Source organism: Engystomops pustulosus, chromosome 9 (assembly GCF_040894005.1).
Source record: "Engystomops pustulosus chromosome 9, aEngPut4.maternal, whole genome shotgun sequence".
Lineage (NCBI taxonomy): Eukaryota > Metazoa > Chordata > Amphibia > Anura > Leptodactylidae > Engystomops > Engystomops pustulosus.
The window spans coordinates 104774902-104795123 of record NC_092419.1 but is presented as its reverse complement, the minus strand read 5'-3'; the positions used below and the strand labels follow the sequence as shown (position 1 = coordinate 104795123).

General features: G+C 48.6%; 1 protein-coding gene across 4 annotated transcripts in view; it reads left to right on the top strand.

Annotated features, from left to right (window-relative positions):
* The window catches only part of LOC140077771 (uncharacterized), a 74607-nt gene extending 55022 nt beyond the window's left edge, over positions 1 to 19585 (top strand). For all 4 annotated transcript variants that reach the window (XM_072125221.1, XM_072125219.1, XM_072125220.1 and 1 more), the window contains exons 6-17: positions 1312 to 1530; positions 2470 to 2547; positions 2626 to 2901; positions 4393 to 4611; positions 4708 to 4785; positions 7270 to 7539; positions 7690 to 7905; positions 14106 to 14183; positions 14309 to 14542; positions 14641 to 14859; positions 15337 to 15414; positions 18517 to 19585. In XM_072125221.1, coding sequence (XP_071981322.1) covers positions 1312 to 1530; positions 2470 to 2547; positions 2626 to 2901; positions 4393 to 4611; positions 4708 to 4785; positions 7270 to 7539; positions 7690 to 7905; positions 14106 to 14183; positions 14309 to 14542; positions 14641 to 14859; positions 15337 to 15414; positions 18517 to 18677 — 2126 coding nt within the window. In that variant the 3' untranslated portion in view covers positions 18678 to 19585. The remainder of the gene's footprint in view (positions 1 to 1311; positions 1531 to 2469; positions 2548 to 2625; positions 2902 to 4392; positions 4612 to 4707; positions 4786 to 7269; positions 7540 to 7689; positions 7906 to 14105; positions 14184 to 14308; positions 14543 to 14640; positions 14860 to 15336; positions 15415 to 18516) is intronic.
* Positions 19586 to 20222: the final 637 nt, after the last annotated feature.

The following is a 20222-nucleotide window of genomic DNA, read 5'->3' as shown; positions in this document are numbered from 1 at the left end:
CTAGCTTCAGAAGAATATATACATCAGTGTATCTCACTATATAGATATGGTAACATTCAGGATGCCAGGAAAGCTGGATGATTACTATCACCCAGCTTTCCCAGAAACAGATCAATCACAACGGCACAGACATTTATACTAAGTCCCCTCCATGTCCCTAGTATGGCCGGGCTGTAGGTGGGGGACAGCACCACGTGAAGCCCCTTGGACTGGCGGCAGTGAGAGATTCCTTACAGTACAATGTTGTGATTCATCAGTAAGACATGACTGCGGGGAGAGGAATGATGTGGGCCGCCTTGAGGAAAGCCCAAATCTGCCTGCGATGTGCTGCATCTGGACAGTCTGCAGGGAGTGGGCCCCGTCTGCCCCCCCAGTAATGTCTCCGAGATCCCAGAATAGAGACCGGAATGTAATAACCTTAAAGGGAATGTGTCCGTAGGATTGATCATGCAGACTGCAGCCAGTGTTATGTATTGTCCCTGGAGAGATGTGTAATCAGACCGCTGCGCATGTTGTTAGTAGCAGCAGGACTGTAAAATATGGATTTATATTCCAGGATTGTAACTTCTCCAAATGTACTAGGGGTGTGTCCTCACACTGCTTTAGTCTGTGCTCTCTGCAGCCAGTGTTAGGTATTGTCCCTGGAAAGATGTGTAATCAGACTTTTGTGTGTGTTGTTTGTAGCAGCAGGACTGTGAAATATGGATTGGGACATATCCTCACGCTGCTTTGCTCTGGGTTACTGCTGTAGCATTTTAATTTTTTGGGGGCAGCTCAATGCTCAGAGCTCAGAGCACAGCAGTGTGAGGGCATGATCCCAATGCACAACCCCTGTGATATAAATGCATATTTCACAGTTTTGTTGCCACCAACAACTTATACCAAGTTAAGATTTCACTTCTCTCCTAACATACCTAACATTGGATGCAGTGAGCACAGAGCACAGCAGTGTTAGGAATATAAATTCATACATCACAGTCCTGCTGCTACTAACAACATACATATCTCTCAAGGGAAAATGCATAACACTGGCTGTGGTCTGCATGGTCACAACTGCTGACTGTTTCCTTTTAAGAGGTGTAATAAGGGGCTAAACTGCAGCCATATTACAGTGATGTGAATCTGGTCCTATTGGGATGAAATGTATTATCAGACTGAGCAGATTAGCACCCCCAAAACTGAAGACTTTGACCCCCAAGGAACCTAATGCAGACAAATTCTCTAGTGTCTACGTGGATATTCTACAGAAGGGAACAGGATATTAGCAATCCCTCCCGTGGCCGTGACTCACACAACATCTGTCTCTTTTAGGTGTTGAAGGGAACCAGTTTGAGAAAGACTTTGTGTCCGCCCATAACATATACAGACGGAAACATGGCGCCCCACCGCTCCAGCTCAACCGGGACCTCTGCCGCTCTGCCCAGGCATGGGCGGACCACCTGCTCTCCATCCGGACCCTGAAACACAGCGGGACGGACCATGGAGAGAACCTGTTCTACAAATACAGCTCCAGCACCAGAGAGCTACCAGGTGAGTCCTAGTTTGGAAACATAGTAAAATTGCTGACTCAGCGTAGCACCCGTTACTCCTAAATATCCACAACGGCCTGGCGATGGCGCAATGTCAACAAAAAGACGTTGCCAACAAATTACCTCTGTATTATGGCATCAGTAACAGGCAAGCCACAAGTCATGGGACCACATGGTTCCCTTAGCCCAGAGGTCCCCAACCTTTTTTGCACCAGGGACCGGCTTTAAGCTAGACCAGTTTTCCATGGCCTGGTGGGGGCGGGGCTTTGGTCATATGGGGTGGGGTTATGTAGGGGTGGAGCTTAGTGCATACTTATTATATAATTATGACATTTATAATGAGAATGTGATTCAACTTACCATAGGTTCAGAATGAGTGGGAGCACCAGGCTTGTTTCCCTGAATCAGTGGGAGCACTGGGCTTGTTTTCCTGCAACGTCCTGCATAATATTCTCTGCCGGGAGCTGCGAGCTGTCACGGCTATGGCAGAAAACATTATAAATCCACACAGAGCGAGCTCTGACCAGGCGCAGGGCCGGCTGATAAACTCCAACGGCCCGGTCCTGGTCCACGGACCGGCGGTTGGGGACCTCTGCCTTAGCCGGTAAAGCCTATGGTTGGGTAAATGGGGCCCATACAGACTATCACTGAGGACTCCTCCACCTCCTCATATAACAAAGTACCAAAAGGGAGAACCAGAAGCTCCTCACCATGTGATCTACCTTCTTCTGAAGTTCTACTTGACCACTGATCTACAGTGGAGTAGTCATTGTCACTTATGTTCGGGGACTAGGATAACGACTTGTGTAGACCCGGACATGTACCCTATGGTGGCAATGTCTCTCCCACATCAATTCTTGCTTCAGATTAATCTAGGCTCTGCCATGCACCTTCCATCTTTCCTTTCATCAACCTAAAATCTTGTCCTTCAATTCAACAGGTCAGGAGGCGGTCGACTCCTGGTACGATGAAATAAAGAACTATGATTTCGGGAGGCCGGGATTCCGCAGTAACACGGGTAAATATATTATGGGAATGTTTTTGGACTGCATAGAGTCAATGTCCTCCTCCTTACTCGTTGTCTTCTGTTTTGAAGGTCACTTCACCCAAGTTGTCTGGAAGGACTCAAAAGAAGTTGGTGTTGGTGTTGCGACAGACGGCAATGGTCTTTTCTTTGTGGTGGGACAGTACAACCCGGCGGGAAACATCACCAACCCAGGTTATTTTGAGAAAAACGTGCTGCCCTCTGGAACCACCCCAACTGTATCAGACAACGATGGATCCGGTTCACGGTGGAAACCAAGTGTCAACAAGACATCAGAGCCAGAGAAGACGGGGGATCGGAAGCCAACAACTGTATTTAGTCGGCAAGGTAAGAAGCTAACGTAGGTAGAACATTGTACTAGGGGTCTACACGAGGAGCATGGCTTTTCTAGAAGGTCCTGTATTCTGTGGGTTTTCAGGCTTTTCAATGTTTCTATATCCTGATCACCACCTTCTTCTTATGTGAACCTAATAGCCAACAACCGTATTCACCTGGCAAGGTAAGAAGCTAACGTAGGTAGAACATAAGACTGGAGGTCACCACTTGATGACCCTAGGTACATGGCTTTTCTAGAAGGTTCTGTAGTCTGTTGGGTTTTCTGACTTTTCAATGTCTCTATATCTTGGTCATCACCTTCTTCTAATGTGAACCTAATAGCCAACAACCGTATTCAGCCGGCAAGGTAAGAAGCTAACATAGGTAGAACATTGGACTAGGGGTCAACACTAGGAACATGGCTACCTTAGAAGGTCCTGTATTCTGTGGGTTTTCAGGCTTTTCAATGTTTCTATATCCTGGTCTGCACTTTTTTTATAATGTGAACCTAATAGCCAACAACCGTATTCACCTGGCAAGGTAAGAAGCTAACATAGGTAGAACATTAGACTGGAGGTCTACAATAGGAACATGGCTACCCTAGAAGGTCCTGTATTCTGTGGGTTTTCAGACTTTTCAATGTTTCTATATCCTGGTTGTCACTTTCTTATAATGTGAACCTAATAGTCAACAACCACATTCACCTGGCAAGGTAAGAAACATAGGTAGAACATTGGGCTAGGGGTCAACACTATGTCACCACTTGATGACCCTAGGAGCATGGTTTCCCTAGAAGGTCCTGTTTTCTGTTGGGTTTTCAGGCTTTTCAATGTTTCTATATCTTGGTCACCACCTTCTTCTTATGTGAACCTCATAGCCAACAACCGTATTCAGCCGGCAAGGTAAGAAGGTAACATAGGTAGAAAATTAGACAGGAGGTGTACACTATGGGGGTCATTTACTAAGGGCCCGAATAGCGTTTTTACGGCGGGTTACCCGAATTTTTCCATTTTGCACCGATTTTTCCTGAATTGCCCCGGGTTTTTAGTGCACGCGGTCGTATTGTGGCACATCGGCGCCGGCATGCACGAGACGGAAATTGGGGGCGTGCCGTACAAAAACCCGACGGATTTGGAAAAAAGCGCCACATTTTTTTTAAAAAAAGTGTCGCTTGACAAGCACTTACCTGCACTCGACCCGTCTTGGTGAACTTCAGTGCATTCCGATGAACTTCAGCGCAGCAGCGACACCTGGTGGACATCGGGGGAACTACCTTAGTGAATCACCGGAAGACCCAAATCCTCCACACAGAACAAGTTCTATCAGCAAGGAATTTTTCGATGATTCCATGAAGGCCCAAGGTGGAGGACTGGATGGATTTGTCTTGTATTATTCGTGCAGGACATTGCATGACTTGATGGACTATCAAGGGTCCGATGTGCAGTCCTGGATGGAGTATCTTAGTCCTCACTTCAGTAATCATTATGTTATTATACGTTTCAGGAGTAAAACTTGGCACTTTTGAGCAAGAAGCATTGGACACTCACAATAAGTATCGGCGGTTACATGGGGCCCCCCCACTACAGCTATCTCGGGAATTGTGTGAATCCAGCCAGAAATGGGCGGACCACCTTCTGTCCATCAACGCCCTACAGCACAGCAACACCAACCACGGAGAGAACCTGTGGTACAAGTGGAACTCCAGCGTGAGGGACGCATCTGGTAAGGAGTCTCCATGACTCCCAATGTTTTGGGAATTTTGAGTTATTTTACTTTTATAAAATTTTAACTATTTCAATTTATATTTTTGTATTTAAGGCTCAGAGGTTGTGGATACTTGGTACAACGAGATAAAGGACTACAGCTTCAGCAAGCCGGGCTTCCAGTCTAACACAGGTGAGGATCCCATGAGTATGGACCAGTAGACCATAAGAAGGCGCTACATGATATATGGGAGGAGGTGGGGTCCTGCTCAGATTATATTTGGGCCCCTTGAGGCTCAAGTTTCACCTCTGAGGGTTAGAAGTCACATTTTGGGGGCAGTTGCAGACTACGGGTCACGGACTGAGCGGTGTCCTGCAGACATGAGATTGTGGGCCTGTTACAGAGCCTTGCACCTTAATGTTGGTAATATATCATTGGTAATTAATCATAATTATATTATGATCATAATTATCCCAAACAGAATGGTTATGTAAGAGGAGCAATGATCTGCAGGCAGTGTGAGTATATACTGTGCTCAGCAGGATCTGTACCAGGGCCCCCACCTACCACACGTCCTTATACTGATGTTATGTGGGGTCTATGGGCCGGGTGCCACCTCTGTCCCTCCATTCCTGCACTCACAGATTCACAGCGATGACCTACACTGCAACATAATATTCCATTATTTTCTGATGATCAATTCCCTTATTTGACCTTTAAACCTTTGATATGGCAATAATCCAATATGTTTTAGGACTTTGCACTGGTAACATTGTGTACATACTGTACATGGCATAACTTATCCTGTATTATACCCCAGAGCTGCACTCACTATTCTGCTGCTGGTGCAGTCACTGTGTACATACATGACATTACTTATCCTGTACTGATCCTGAGTTACATCCTGTATTATACTCCAGAGCTGCACTCACTATTCTGCTGCTGGTGCAGTCACTGTGTACATACATGACATTACTTATCCTGTACTGATCCTGAGTTACATCCTGTATTATACCCCAGAGCTGCACTCACTATTCTGCTGCTGGTGCACTCACTGTGTACATACATGACATTACTTATCCTGTACTGATCCTGAGTTACATCCTGTATTATACTCCAGAGCTGCACTCACTATTCTGCTGGTGCAGTCACTGTGTACATACATGACATTACTTATCCTGTACTGATCCTGAGTTACATCCTGTATTATACTCCAGAGCTGCACTCACTATTCTGCTGCTGGTGCAGTCACTGTGTACATACATGACATTACTTATCCTGTACTGATCCTGAGTTATATCCTGTATCATACCCCAGAGCTGCACTCACTATTCTGCTGCTGGTGCAGTCACTGTGTACATACATGACATTACTTATCCTGTACTGATCCTGAGTTACATCCTGTATTATGCTCCAGAGCTACACTCACTATTCTGCTGCTGGTGCAGTCACTGTGTACATACATGACATTACTTATCCTGTACTGATCCTGAGTTACATCCTGTATTATACTCCAGAGCTGCACTCACTATTCTGCTGGTGCAGTCACTGTGTACATACATGACATTACTTATCCTGTACTGATCCTGAGTTACATCCTGTATTATACTCCAGAGCTGCACTCACTATTCTGCTGCTGGTGCAGTCACTGTGTACATACATGTCATTACTTATCCTGTACTGATCCTGAGTTACATCCTGTATTATGCTCCAGAGCTGCACTCACTATTCTGCTGCTGGTGCAGTCACTGTGTACATACATGACATTACTTATCCTGTACTGATCCTGAGTTACATCCTGTATTATACTCCAGAGCTGCACTCACTATTCTGCTGCTGGTGCAGTCACTGTGTACATACATGACATTACTTATCCTGTACTGATCCTGAGTTACATCCTGTATTATACCCCAGAGCTGTACTCACTATTCTGCTGCTGGTGCAGTCACTGTGTACATACATGACATTACTTATCCTGTACTGATCCTGAGTTACATCCTGTATTATACCCCAGAGCTGCACTCACTATTCTGCTGCTGGTGCAGTCACTGTGTACATGCATGACATTACTTATCCTGTACTGATCCTGAGTTACATCCTGTATTATACCCCAGAGCTGCACTCACTATTCTGCTGCTGGTGCAGTCACTGTGTACATACATGACATTACTTATCCTGTACTGATCCTGAGTTACATCATGTATTATACCCCAGAGCTGCACTCACTATTCTGCTGCTGGTGCAGTCACTGTGTACATACATGACATTACTTATCCTGTACTGATCCTGAGTTACATCCTGTATTATACCCCAGAGCTGCACTCACTATTCTGTTGCTGGTGCAGTCACTGTATACATACATGACATTACTTATCCTGTACTGATCCTGAGTTACATCATGTATTATACCCCAGAGCTGCACTCACTATTCTGCTGCTGGTGCAGTCACTGTGTACATACATGACATTACTTATCCTGTACTGATCCTGAGTTACATCCTGTATTATACCCCAGAGCTGCACTCACTATTCTGTTGCTGGTGCAGTCACTGTGTACATACATGACATTACTTATCCTGTACTGATCCTGAGTTACATCATGTATTATACCCCAGAGCTGCACTCACTAGTGACACGAGTGGTGTCCTGTTAGTGATATGTATGTTCTCTCTCTCAGGTCACTTTACGCAGGTGGTGTGGAAGGACTCTAGAGAAGTTGGCATTGCTAAGGCAGTGGATGGTAAAGGAATGGTGATAGCAGTGGCGCAGTACAGTCCTGCTGGGAATATCACCAATCCTGGTTACTTCCAGAAGAATGTGCTACCCAAGGGCACCGCAGTGACGGAGTCTGCGACAACAAGTCCTAGTGACCGGGGGACATCGTTCACCACCACTACCACCTACTATCCGTCCTCACGCGGGGGAGACTCTACATCGCCTTCTACTGGTAACGTCTATAGACACAGTGTATGATGGGCATCCATTGGCATCACTGGTTTCCTGCAGGGGCCACTGGCTCCACTTTTGTCTGTCCTCTAGGGGGGGCTATAGCCAGTTACCCTGCACCTTATCACCTTCTTTTGATTTTCCCACCCAGTGGACCCGAGGGCGTTTGCGCAGGAATTCCTGAAGGTGAACAACTCCTACCGGGCACAGCACGGAGCCAGACCCCTGCAGCTCAACACCCGCATCAGCCAAGACGCCCAGAAATGGGCGGAGCATCTCCTAACCCTAAAGACGCTGAAGCACAGTGACACCTCCTGCGGAGAGAATATCTGGGCTAAGACGGGCAGTCCCTCCATCACCGTCACAGGTCCGTCCAGCAGGGGGCGCTACAAAGGGGTGTTACACCAAGTTAGGCCAAGAAAAGGGTGAATCCTGTGCATGATAGTTGTAAACCCTCTTTATTCTAATCAGTTTGACCCCCAGCAATATAAATGCATACTTCACAGTCCTGCTGCTACTAACAACATACACAAAGGTCTGATTACACATCTCCAGGGACAATACATAACACTGGCAGTGGAGAGCACAGAGCACAGCAGTGTGAGGTATGATTACATATCTCTCCAGGGACAGTACATAACACTGACTGCAGAGAGCACAGAGCACAGCAGTGTGAGGTCTGATTACACATCTCTCCAGGGACAATACATAACACTGGCTGCAGGGAGCACAGAGCACAGCAGGGTGAGGTCTGATTACACATCTCTCCAGGGACAATACATAACACTGGCTGCAGAGAGCACAGAGCACAGCAGGGTGAGGAATGACTGCACATCTCTCCAGGGACAATACGTAACACTGGCTGCAGAGAGCACAGAGCACAGCAGGGTGAGGAATGACTGCACATCTCTCCAGGGACAATACATAACACTGGCTGCAGAGAGCACAGCAGTGTGAGGTATGATTACTTGTCTCTACACGGACAGTACATAACACTGGCTGCAGAGAGCACAGAGCAGAGCAGTGTGAGGTCTGATTACACATCTCCAGGGACAGTACATAACACTGGCTGCAGAGAGCACAGAGCAGAGCAGTGTGAGGTCTGATTACACATCTCTCCAGGGACAGTACATAACACTGGCTGCAGGGAGCACAGAGCACAGCAGTGTGAGGTCTGATTACACATCTCTCCAGGGACAATACATAACACTGGCTGCAGAGAGCGCAGAGCACAGCAGTGTGAGGTCTGATTACACATCTCCCCAGGGACAATACATAACACTGGCTGCAGAGAGCACAGAGCACAGCAGTGTGAGGTATAATTACACATCTCCCCAGGGACAATACATAACACTGGCTGCAGAGAGCACAGAGCACAGCAGTGTGAGGTATGATTACTTGTCTCTACACGGACAGTACATAACACTGGCTGCAGAGAGCACAGAGCACAGCAGTGTGAGGTATGATTAATTGTCTCTACACGGACAGTACATAACACTGGCTGCAGAGAGCACAGAGCACAGCAGTGTGAGGTATGATTACTTGTTTCTACACGGACATTACATAACACTGGCTGCAGAGAGCACAGAGCACAGCAGTGTGAGGTCTGATTACACATCTCTCCAGGGACAATACATAACACTGGCTGCAGGGAGCACAGAGCACAGCAGGGTGAGGTCTGATTACACATCTCTCCAGGGACAATACATAACACTGGCTGCAGAGAGCACAGAGCACAGCAGGGTGAGGAATGACTGCACATCTCTCCAGGGACAATACGTAACACTGGCTGCAGAGAGCACAGAGCACAGCAGGGTGAGGAATGACTGCACATCTCTCCAGGGACAATACATAACACTGGCTGCAGAGAGCACAGCAGTGTGAGGTATGATTACTTGTCTCTACACGGACAGTACATAACACTGGCTGCAGAGAGCACAGAGCAGAGCAGTGTGAGGTCTGATTACACATCTCCAGGGACAGTACATAACACTGGCTGCAGAGAGCACAGAGCAGAGCAGTGTGAGGTCTGATTACACATCTCTCCAGGGACAGTACATAACACTGGCTGCAGGGAGCACAGAGCACAGCAGTGTGAGGTCTGATTACACATCTCTCCAGGGACAATACATAACACTGGCTGCAGAGAGCGCAGAGCACAGCAGTGTGAGGTCTGATTACACATCTCCCCAGGGACAATACATAACACTGGCTGCAGAGAGCACAGAGCACAGCAGTGTGAGGTATAATTACACATCTCCCCAGGGACAATACATAACACTGGCTGCAGAGAGCACAGAGCACAGCAGTGTGAGGTATGATTACTTGTCTCTACACGGACAGTACATAACACTGGCTGCAGAGAGCACAGAGCACAGCAGTGTGAGGTATGATTAATTGTCTCTACACGGACAGTACATAACACTGGCTGCAGAGAGCACAGAGCACAGCAGTGTGAGGTATGATTACTTGTTTCTACACGGACATTACATAACACTGGCTGCAGAGAGCACAGAGCACAGCAGTGTGGGTTATTATTACAAATCTCTCTAGGGAAAGTATATAATACTAACTGCATAGAACAAACCTGGTGACACGTTCCCTTTAAGCTGGGATCCTGTAGAGACACATTCAGGTTGGAAAAAGTTTGAAGATGTCACATGGCTAGTCATGTGACTTGAATAGCAGATAAGTAGCATCACTGGAGCTTGAAATGCAGAGGTTTGTGTCTCTCGGGCGCCACCTGGTGGTCATCAGTGGAATAGAATTTTTTTTTTTTTTTACTTAAAGAGGTTTTCCCAGGAGGGAAAGTTAGGCCCTATTTACGGGTTAGGGCATAACTTGCTGATCAGTGGGGGTCTCAGGGGTCCTCATCGCTCCTGAGACTAATGGACGGCCATGCTCTAATGGAGCCATTAACGACCTGGCCCTTTTTTGTTTTTTCATTTCCATTTTTTCACTCCCCACCTAAAAAAATCTATAACTTTTTTATTTTTACACGTAAAGAGCTGTGCAATGGCTTGTTTTCTGTGTAACAAATTGCACTGATAGTATTTAACACTCCATGCTGTGTACTGGGAAGAGAAAAACATTTCCAAATGCAGTCAAAACGGAAAAAAAAACGTATTTGCGCCCCTTTCTTGTGGGCGTGGTTTTTACGGCTTTCACTGTGCGCACCTAATGACAAGTCTACTTTTCTCTTTGGGTCGGTACGATTACGGGGATACCAAATTTTGGGGGGATTTTGCCATCTTCTGGAGCTAATAGCTTTTTTTATACTTCGGTGTACGGAGCTGTGGGTGGTGTAATATTGTGCGACTTTTGATGATGTTTTTAATGCTACCATTTTTAGGACTGTACAACCTTTTGATCACTTTTAATTGATTTTTTTTAAAGGTTTTTCAAAATGGCAAAAAAGTGCCTTTTTTGATTTTGGGCACTGTTTTATGTTACGGGGTTAAACGCAGTGAAAAACCGTTATTATATTTTTATATAATTTTCGGATGCAGCGATACCTAATGGGGCACATTTACTTACTTTTACTATTTTTTACAACCCCTAGGGTTCTTTAACCCTAGGATATCTGATCGGTCCTACCATACACTGCTATCCTAAAGTATGGCAGTATATAGGGATTTTCCACCTCATTCATTAAAATGTGCAAATCGCACATTGTAATGAATGGGTTAAAACAAGACAGCCTCGGGTCTTCGGAATACCCGAGGCTGTAATGGTGACGATCGCCTCCCCCCAATGACGTCAAGGCCATCTTTTTAAAGCCGCCACAGCTTTGCTAGCACTGATCACGGTTGTTACCGGTAAGTCTTTGCTGCAATATGCCCGTGAGCCCTCTCTATGCAGCAGGACCCAACGCGCGCCGTACGATTACGAAGGGAAGGGGTTAATCTCTATGGAGCTGACGGAAATTGCCGCACACTGAGACCCCCACTGATCTGCAAGTTGACTTTCCTTCGTGGGAAAACCCCTTTAATCTCTGCTTGCTTCTTTTTATGCTATATAACACGGTCGGGAACCATGTTGGATGCCGGCACCCGGGTCATAGAGAGGAGTGGACACTGGCACCCGGGTTATAGAGAGGAGTGGACGCCGGCACCCGGGTCATAGAGAGGAGTGGACGCCGGCACCCGGGTCATAGAGAGGAGTGGATGCTGGCACCCGAGTCATAGAGAGGAGTGGACCCCGGCACCTGGGTCATAGAGAGGAGTGGACGCTGGCACCTGGGTCATAGAGAGGAGTGGACGCTGGCACCTGGGTCATAGAGAGGAGTGGACCCCGGCACTCGGGTCATAGAGAGGAGTGGACCCCGGCACTCGAGTCATAGAGAGGAGTGGACCCCAGCACCTGGGTCATAGAGAGGAGTGGACGCTGGCACCCGAGTCATAGAGAGGAGTGGACGCTGGCACCCGAGTCATAGAGAGGAGTGGACCCCGGCACCCGGGTCATAGAGAGGAGTGGACGCTGGCACCCGAGTCATAGAGAGGAGTGGACGCTGGCACCTGGGTCATAGAGAGGAGTGGACGCTGGCACCCGAGTCATAGAGAGGAGTGGACGCTGGCACCCGGGTCATAGAGAGGAGTGGACGCTGGCACCTGGGTCATAGAGAGGAGTGGACACCGGCACCCGGGTCATAGAGAGGAGTGGACCCCGGCACCTGGGTCATAGAGAGGAGTGGACGCCGGCACCTGGGTCATAGAGAGGAGTGGACACCGGCACCCGGGTTATAGAGAGGAGTGGACGCTGGCACCCGGGTCATAGAGAGGAGTGGACGCCGGCACCTGGGTCATAGAGAGGAGTGGACACCGGCACCCGGGTTATAGAGAGGAGTGGACGCTGGCACCCGGGTCATAGAGAGGAGTGGACGCCGGCACCTGGGTCATAGAGAGGAGTGGACACCGGCACCCGGGTCATAGAGAGGAGTGGACCCCGGCACCCGGGTCATAGAGAGGAGTGGACCCCGGCACCTGGGTCATAGAGAGGAGTGGACGCTGGCACCCGAGTCATAGAGAGGAGTGGACCCCGGCACCTGGGTCATAGAGAGGAGTGGACGCCGGCACCTGGGTCATAGAGAGGAGTGGACGCTGGCACCCGAGTCATAGAGAGGAGTGGACGCCGGCACCTGGGTCATAGAGAGGAGTGGACACCGGCACCCGGGTCATAGAGAGGAGTGGACCCCGGCACCCGGGTCATAGAGAGGAGTGGACCCCGGCACTCGAGTCATAGAGAGGAGTGGACCCCGGCACCTGGGTCATAGAGAGGAGTGGACGCTGGCACCCGAGTCATAGAGAGGAGTGGACGCCGGCACCTGGGTCATAGAGAGGAGTGGACGCCGGCACCTGGGTCATAGAGAGGAGTGGACACCGGCACCCGGGTCATAGAGAGGAGTGGACGCTGGCACCCGGGTCATAGAGAGGAGTGGACGCCGGCACCTGGGTCATAGAGAGGAGTGGACGCTGGCACCCGAGTCATAGAGAGGAGTGGACGCCGGCACCTGGGTCATAGAGAGGAGTGGACACCGGCACCTGGGTCATAGAGAGGAGTGGACGCTGGCACCCGAGTCATAGAGAGGAGTGGACGCCGGCACCTGGGTCATAGAGAGGAGTGGACGCCGGCACCTGGGTCATAGAGAGGAGTGGACGCCGGCACCCGGGTCATAGAGAGGAGTGGACGCCGGCACCTGGGTCATAGAGAGGAGTGGACGCCGGCACCTGGGTCATAGAGAGGAGTGGACGCCGGCACCTGGGTCATAGAGAGGAGTGGACGCCGGCACCTGGGTCATAGAGAGGAGTGGACACCGGCACCCGGGTCATAGAGAGGAGTGGACGCCGGCACCTGGGTCATAGAGAGGAGTGGACGCCGGCACCTGGGTCATAGAGAGGAGTGGACGCTGGCACCCGGGTCATAGAGAGGAGTGGACGCCGGCACCTGGGTCATAGAGAGGAGTGGACGCTGGCACCCGGGTCATAGAGAGGAGTGGACGCCGGCACCTGGGTCATAGAGAGGAGTGGACCCCGGCACCCGGGTCATAGAGAGGAGTGGACCCCGGCACCCGGGTCATAGAGAGGAGTGGACCCCGGCACCCGGGTCATAGAGAGGAGTGGACCCCGGCACTCGAGTCATAGAGAGGAGTGGACCCCGGCACCTAGGTCATAGAGAGGAGTGGACCCCGGCACCCGGGTCATAGAGAGGAGTGGACCCCGGCACCCGGGTCATAGAGAGGAGTGGACCCCGGCACTCGAGTCATAGAGAGGAGTGGACCCCGGCACCTGGGTCATAGAGAGGAGTGGACGCTGGCACCCGAGTCATAGAGAGGAGTGGACACCGGCACCCGGGTCATAGAGAGGAGTGGACACCGGCACACACTGATCGCTATTTAGTAAGATTTGTCTGTGAACCAGATGCAGCCATGACAAGAGCCACATCTTGCTCCCGAGCAAAGGTTCCCGACCCCTGCCATATAATATATGAATTTATTTGTTGATATTTATGCAGTTATCTGTGTTTGTCATGAGGTGGGATTATGTTTTTATTGTGTATTTATGTTCTCAGGTCAGGAAGTTGCTGACAGCTGGTACAAAGAGGAGAAGAACTACAACTTCTCCAAGCCGGGCCACCAGCCGGATACAGGTACACAGCAGCCCCGCCAATCTATGTAATCTACTGGCCTATACTGCCAACTGCAGTTTTATAGGAACATTCCAGCGGGAGCCGCACTGATACACATCACGGTCATTGTAATTGTTTCTTTGCAGGACACTTCACCCAGATGGTATGGAAGGCGTCCAAGGAGGTCGGAGTAGGCGTCGCATCTAGTGGGAAGGGAATGTTCATTGTTGTGGCCCAGTACCACCCCTGCGGTAACATCACCAACCCCGGATTCTACGGCCGCAACGTCCTCCCCCGCGGCTCCAAAATCACAGACGATGACGATGATGAAGATGGGTTTGTGAAGGATTCAGCACCTAATGGGATTGTGGCTATCCCAGGTAAGAATCAGCGGAGGAGGGGGCGGGGCTGTGACAACCTCATAGAGAAGAAGTCGTAGATCCGGATACATTCATTGTCATTAACCTCTTATTTTCAGAGAAAGATGTGAAAACATTCCGGAAAGATCTGTTAAATGAACACAACAAGTACAGACGCTCGCACGGGGCGGGGGCCCTCCAGCTCAGCACATCACTGACCCAGGAAGCCCAGAAGTGGGCCGATCACCTAGTGGGGGTCCGCGCTCTGCAGAACAGCTCCACTGAACATGGGGAGAACCTCTGGTACCGCTGGGGCACAGACACCAGCCTGCCTACTGGTAAGGGGTCAGATTTATAGGGTAACTCTTACTAAACAAATACTTTGGTTCTGGGTGCTGTTACTCCTACACGTCCATATCCTAAAATATCATGTATCTAGGGTGTACGATGTAGGAGATAGGGGGAGAGGAATCCTGCTAGGTTTAGTCAGTCGGTGACCACCTGAGACAGTGGAAGCTCCGCCCACTGATATCACAGGAGTCCTAAAAACTGGATACAATGGGCATAAGTATTAGATAATGATGGAAAGTCAGGGAAGAATATATCATTTGTGATGCCTATAGGCAGCTGCCTAAGGGCCCCGGGGGTGGATGGGGCTTGCGCATTCATAAAGGGCAAGTAGCAGATTATTAGTCTTCTAGATAATATTTAAAGTCCTGCAAAATGTTAGAAAGATGGGGTCAAAGATCCCCCGTATTATCATTGTGTGTGCTCATCACATCATCATCACGTCATTTAATGTTCTCCAATCACAGGGAAGGAAGTGGCAGAATCCTGGTACAATGAGATTACAAAGTACAACTTCAGCACCCCGGGCTTCCAGAGCGGATCAGGTAAGTGCACCCCACAAACTAGCTCAAATAATGGTGTCCCAGGGAAGGTTTCAGACACGGGCAAAAGTGGAGATAAGGGCCCCTAACGCTGAAAGATTGTACAGAGGAGTCCCATTCTACTAATTCAGATGGTGGTGGAAGGAGTCCTCTATGCTGCCCCCACTAGGATGCCTCCTCTATGCTGCCCCCACTAGGATGCCTCCTCTATGCTGCCCCCACTAGGATGCCTCCTCTATGCTGCCCCCACTAGGATGCCTCCTCTATGCTGCCCCCACTAGGATGCCTCCTCTATGCTGCCCCCACTAGGATGCCTCCTCTATGCTGCCCCCACTAGGATGCCTCCTCTATGCTGCCCTCTATGCTGCCCCCACTAGGATGCCTCCTCTATGCTGCCCCCACTAGGATGCCTCCTCTATGCTGCTCCTACCAGGATGCCTCCTCCATGCTGCCCCTCTATGCTGCTCCATTATGGTGCTCCCACCAGGACGCCTCCTCTATGCTGCACCCTCTATGGGCTCCCTATATGCAGCTTTTTCAATGCCGTTCCCTCTATGCTGTCCCCTCTATGCCGCACGCTTTCTGCCGCTCCTCTATGCTGTCCCCTCTATGCCGCACGCTTTCTGCCGCTCCTCTATGCTGTCCCCTCTATGCCGCACGCTTTCTGCCGCTCCTCTATGCTGTCCCTTCTATGCAGCGCCCTCTATGCTGTCCCTTCTATGGTGTCTCCTCTTTGCTGTCCCTTTTATGGTGTCCCCCCTATACTGTCCTTTCTATGTTGTGCCCTCTTTGCTGTCCCTTCTTTGGTGTCCCCCCTATTCTGCCCCTTCTATGGTGTCCCTTCTATGGTGTTCCCTCTATTCTGTCCCTTCTATGGTGTCCCCTCTATGCTGTCCCTTCTATGCTGTCCCTTCTATGGTGTCCCTTCTATGCTGTCCCTTCTATGGTGTCCCCCCTATGCTGTCCTTTCTATGTTGTCCCCCCTATTCTGCCCCTTCTATTCTGTCCCTTCTATGGTGTCCCCTCTATGCTGTCCCTTCTATGCTGTCCCTTCTATGGTGTCCCTTCTATGGTGTCCCTTCTATGGTGTCCCCTCTATGTCAGTATACAGTCTATATACCCTACCTCCTCACTGATGCTGACACTGCTAACCCAGTCCCTTCATCAATGAGAGAGACTTGTGACTCTATGAAGACAATTCCTGAGGGCAGCATGAATAGCCAGATCTTTCTCAGCCCCTATCTTTCTGAGGGAATGGTTATTGATGTGGCAGTGCATCGTCACACACAACCCCTGTCTGTCTGCAGTTGAATATTGGCAGACGGTCCCAAAGTTCTAATTCAATACTGGCAGCGTGTCCTGGCAGTGAGACCTGTCACTCAGGACTAGGGAGGCAGGGCAGTGCATAAGCAGGACCCCATTATTACCATTGGACTCACCTTAGGTGAGTTCCATATAAGTTTAAAAACAAATTTTTTAACATTGCAGCCATGCAAAGGAACCATTTAGGGATAAGGACAAAGCAATTTAATCATAGTTTTAATTAATTATTTATTTTGGTTTGGTTCATATGAATTGTAGGTTCCCTCTAATGATGCCATGATATCCTATAGAGCAGTGATGGTGACCCTTTTAGAGCCTGGGTGCCCAAACTTCAACCAAAAGCCACTTATTTATTGCAAAGTGCCAGCACAGCAATTTAAGCAGTAATTTATTTCTCCTTGTTCTTTGACAACTTTTAATCCTTCAGCCTCCTAAAGACACCAACACAGTTGAAAGGAGGAGGGCAAATTCATCTATCATTGTAGGAAGATTCTCCAGGAAGATTCTTTGAGTCCTGTCTGGTGTACTTTATTCTGGGGTGATGGCCTGGGTGCCCATAGAAAGGGCTCAGTGCCATAGGTTCGCCACCACTGTCCTATAGGTTGTAGTAAGGGTTATTCCATATGCTTAGTATATTAGAAACTATGTTGAAAATTTATCATATACAGTACTGGCGCTCATGCTCCGACGTATGATAAAGGTCAGGCCCCCCCCCTCTCTAGGCGGCTTAGACCTCTTGCCGTATCTGTCGGGCAAAACTATGCCATGCCCGACCTGGTGAAGTTTTGCCTACAAACCTGGGAACAGCTATCAGAAAGCGGAAGGCACCGGGCATGAACGCCCCATGCTGGCCCACTCCACATAAATATATATATGTATATAGAACAGCACATCAGGAGTGTGGAAATTAAGTCCAATGCTTGTCCAAAAAATATTGTAATGGAATAAATCCACTTGTGTTGCCCCACTTCTGCTGTCAGCTCTTTTCTGGATTACATAGAGCTCAGCCTTACTCCATGGGCTGGCGGCCTCTGGTACACGTTGTATATACATAGTAGTGCTGCTGTGGACCTTTTTTGTTTATGCATGTAACCTAAACACAACATATGCTTATGTATAACCATCAACAAGGTATACATATGTGCATTTAATATATTTTATGTTACCCATACTTACATTTTGTGCAGGACCTCTGTGTGTGGTAAGAGCACAGCTTCATTGCTGCAGACCTCCTCCCCCTCCCTGCCGACTTCTGAGCTGTTGGCAGGAAACAGGAAATGAGTCATCGGGAGGAGGAGGAGCTTCACACAATGGTATTAGCTCAGTGTCTGGGATGGTGTGTCAGTAGAGGCAGCTGCAGTACTGCTGTTTCTCTGTAGCAGCTGTCAATCAGAAAAGCCACTGTCTCAGGACCCCAGGAAACTTATAGCCCTTAGCAACATGGCAATTATCCAGTTTGACACCACTCTCCCTAATGGCAGCCCATTCCCTCCATTTACATTTTGATTAAACTTGAGGTTATCATGGCCAAGCCCCCCTGAACTATTGGCTATTCAGATGGGAGTAGCATGTCAGCCACTTGTCAATGATGGTGTCTTACAATGCTACTCTAATCAAGGGACTGTGAAGGGACAGACTTTCAGATTAATTAAACTTAACCTGCAATACCACACATAACCTGTCTGCAGGAGTGGCACTATTTGTGAAAAAAAAAATCCATGTTTTACGTAAATTTTATTTTTGTGCTCCTCATTCCATCTATCCCTTTTTCTTCACCCCCAGGTAACTTCACCCAGATGATCTGGAAAGGTTCCTCTCAGGTCGGGTTTGGACTAAGCACAGACAATAAGGGAATGTACATCGCCGTAGGGTTCTACGATCCGGCCGGGAACATCGCCAACAAAGGATACTTCGAAGACAATGTCCTGCCCAAAAAGAAGTGACCAGGAACTATTGCCCCTAACACCAAGCACTCACCAACACTTGAATGCTCCCTCTAGTGGTAGGGCCCCTTACTGCAGCTGTCAGGGATTCTAATAACTGTGGTCATTGGACCGTGCAATTCATGAAAAAATTGCTAAACCTTTTGCATTTATAGAAAAATGAAGGAAGAAACGTGAACATTTACATTCTGAAAAATTTTTCCCAAATATTCATCATATTGTTTACGTCGAGATTTGCACAGCTACTCATAGATAATTAACCACCCCCAGTTAAATAAGCCTAATGGATCCATCATGGTTGTGGTGGCTGTCACCTGGTTGTGGGTATTTTAGGTGAAGATTTTGAGACATATAATCTGTACATAATTTACATTATAAAGGGATTTTAGGTCATAGGTTGATCCAAAACTAGCATTGCACTCGGAGGACTATAGAGGGCGCCACTAGAGGGAGTGTAGTCATTTTGTGGCCTATGATGCTGGGGACCTACGTACATTAAAAGAAATAGAAAGGGCCCACGCATGGATTACAAACCCAGGACACCAGAGGTTCATGTTTCCTTGTCCCATAAATCTTGGACCTACCCCCAGCCCAGGGCTGTAATTTGTAGAGGTGCTGAGGGAAACTTACAGGGGACCATTAGGTGTATCTTCCCCATATTAGGAAACCAGTACTACAAACAATACAATAAAGTTGGTGGAACAGGTAAAAACTTTGCATTGGGACCAACAGCTTTAAGTTCTGCCCTTTGGCCCAGCCTCTCGTTCCTCTAGGGCGGGGTTTCCTGCTCAGGTCCGTCCTCCCAAGAGCAAACGATATGAAACCCTGTGTTCCAAAGTTCTCTTCCTCTAAGGAAGACTCCAAAAATTTACAACATGAATTTCAATAAATTTTATTTTTGATTTTTTTTATATTTTCATACTACTATGCTGACGAGGTACGGAGATCATGTCATACCACTAATACTCGAGTCTTATTCCCCCCACCCCCCACCCCCCATTGTTACTACAAGCCCGTGTGCCCTTGAATTTTTTTTTCTATTAAATTTTTTTTTTTGTTGCAGCCGTTTTATGTTTTCTTAGTGTGCCATAAATAAGTAGAAAAATCATTAAGTTTAAAGAAAATGTATTTTTCATAGTCACAATTCATTCAAATGAGAAAAACTGGAAGTTTGAAAAACAATTATAAAAAATTGCTCATGTTTTTCTGCTGTTGGCCTCTAGAGGGCGACATCTCCACACGTTCCCAATGTCCAGGCCGGACCGTCTCTAGCTCCTTACATGACGGCAGAGGCGTCTCACCCCCGGTGGCCGCTGTCAGTCTCTGATTATTGGTATTGACAGGCGGCATTAGTCTCCATTACTGAAGCCAAGGAGATCATCAGACGTAAGCGCTGACGGATGACCCACCGCTACGTGTCGCCCATCATCACCCTACTGCCCGCCACAAGGGTGAAGACAAGCTGTCAGCAGGAATGAGTCACTAGGGAGGGGAGGCCTGGCATGTCTGTCCATGGTCCCACTTAAAGGGAACCTGTCAGGGAGA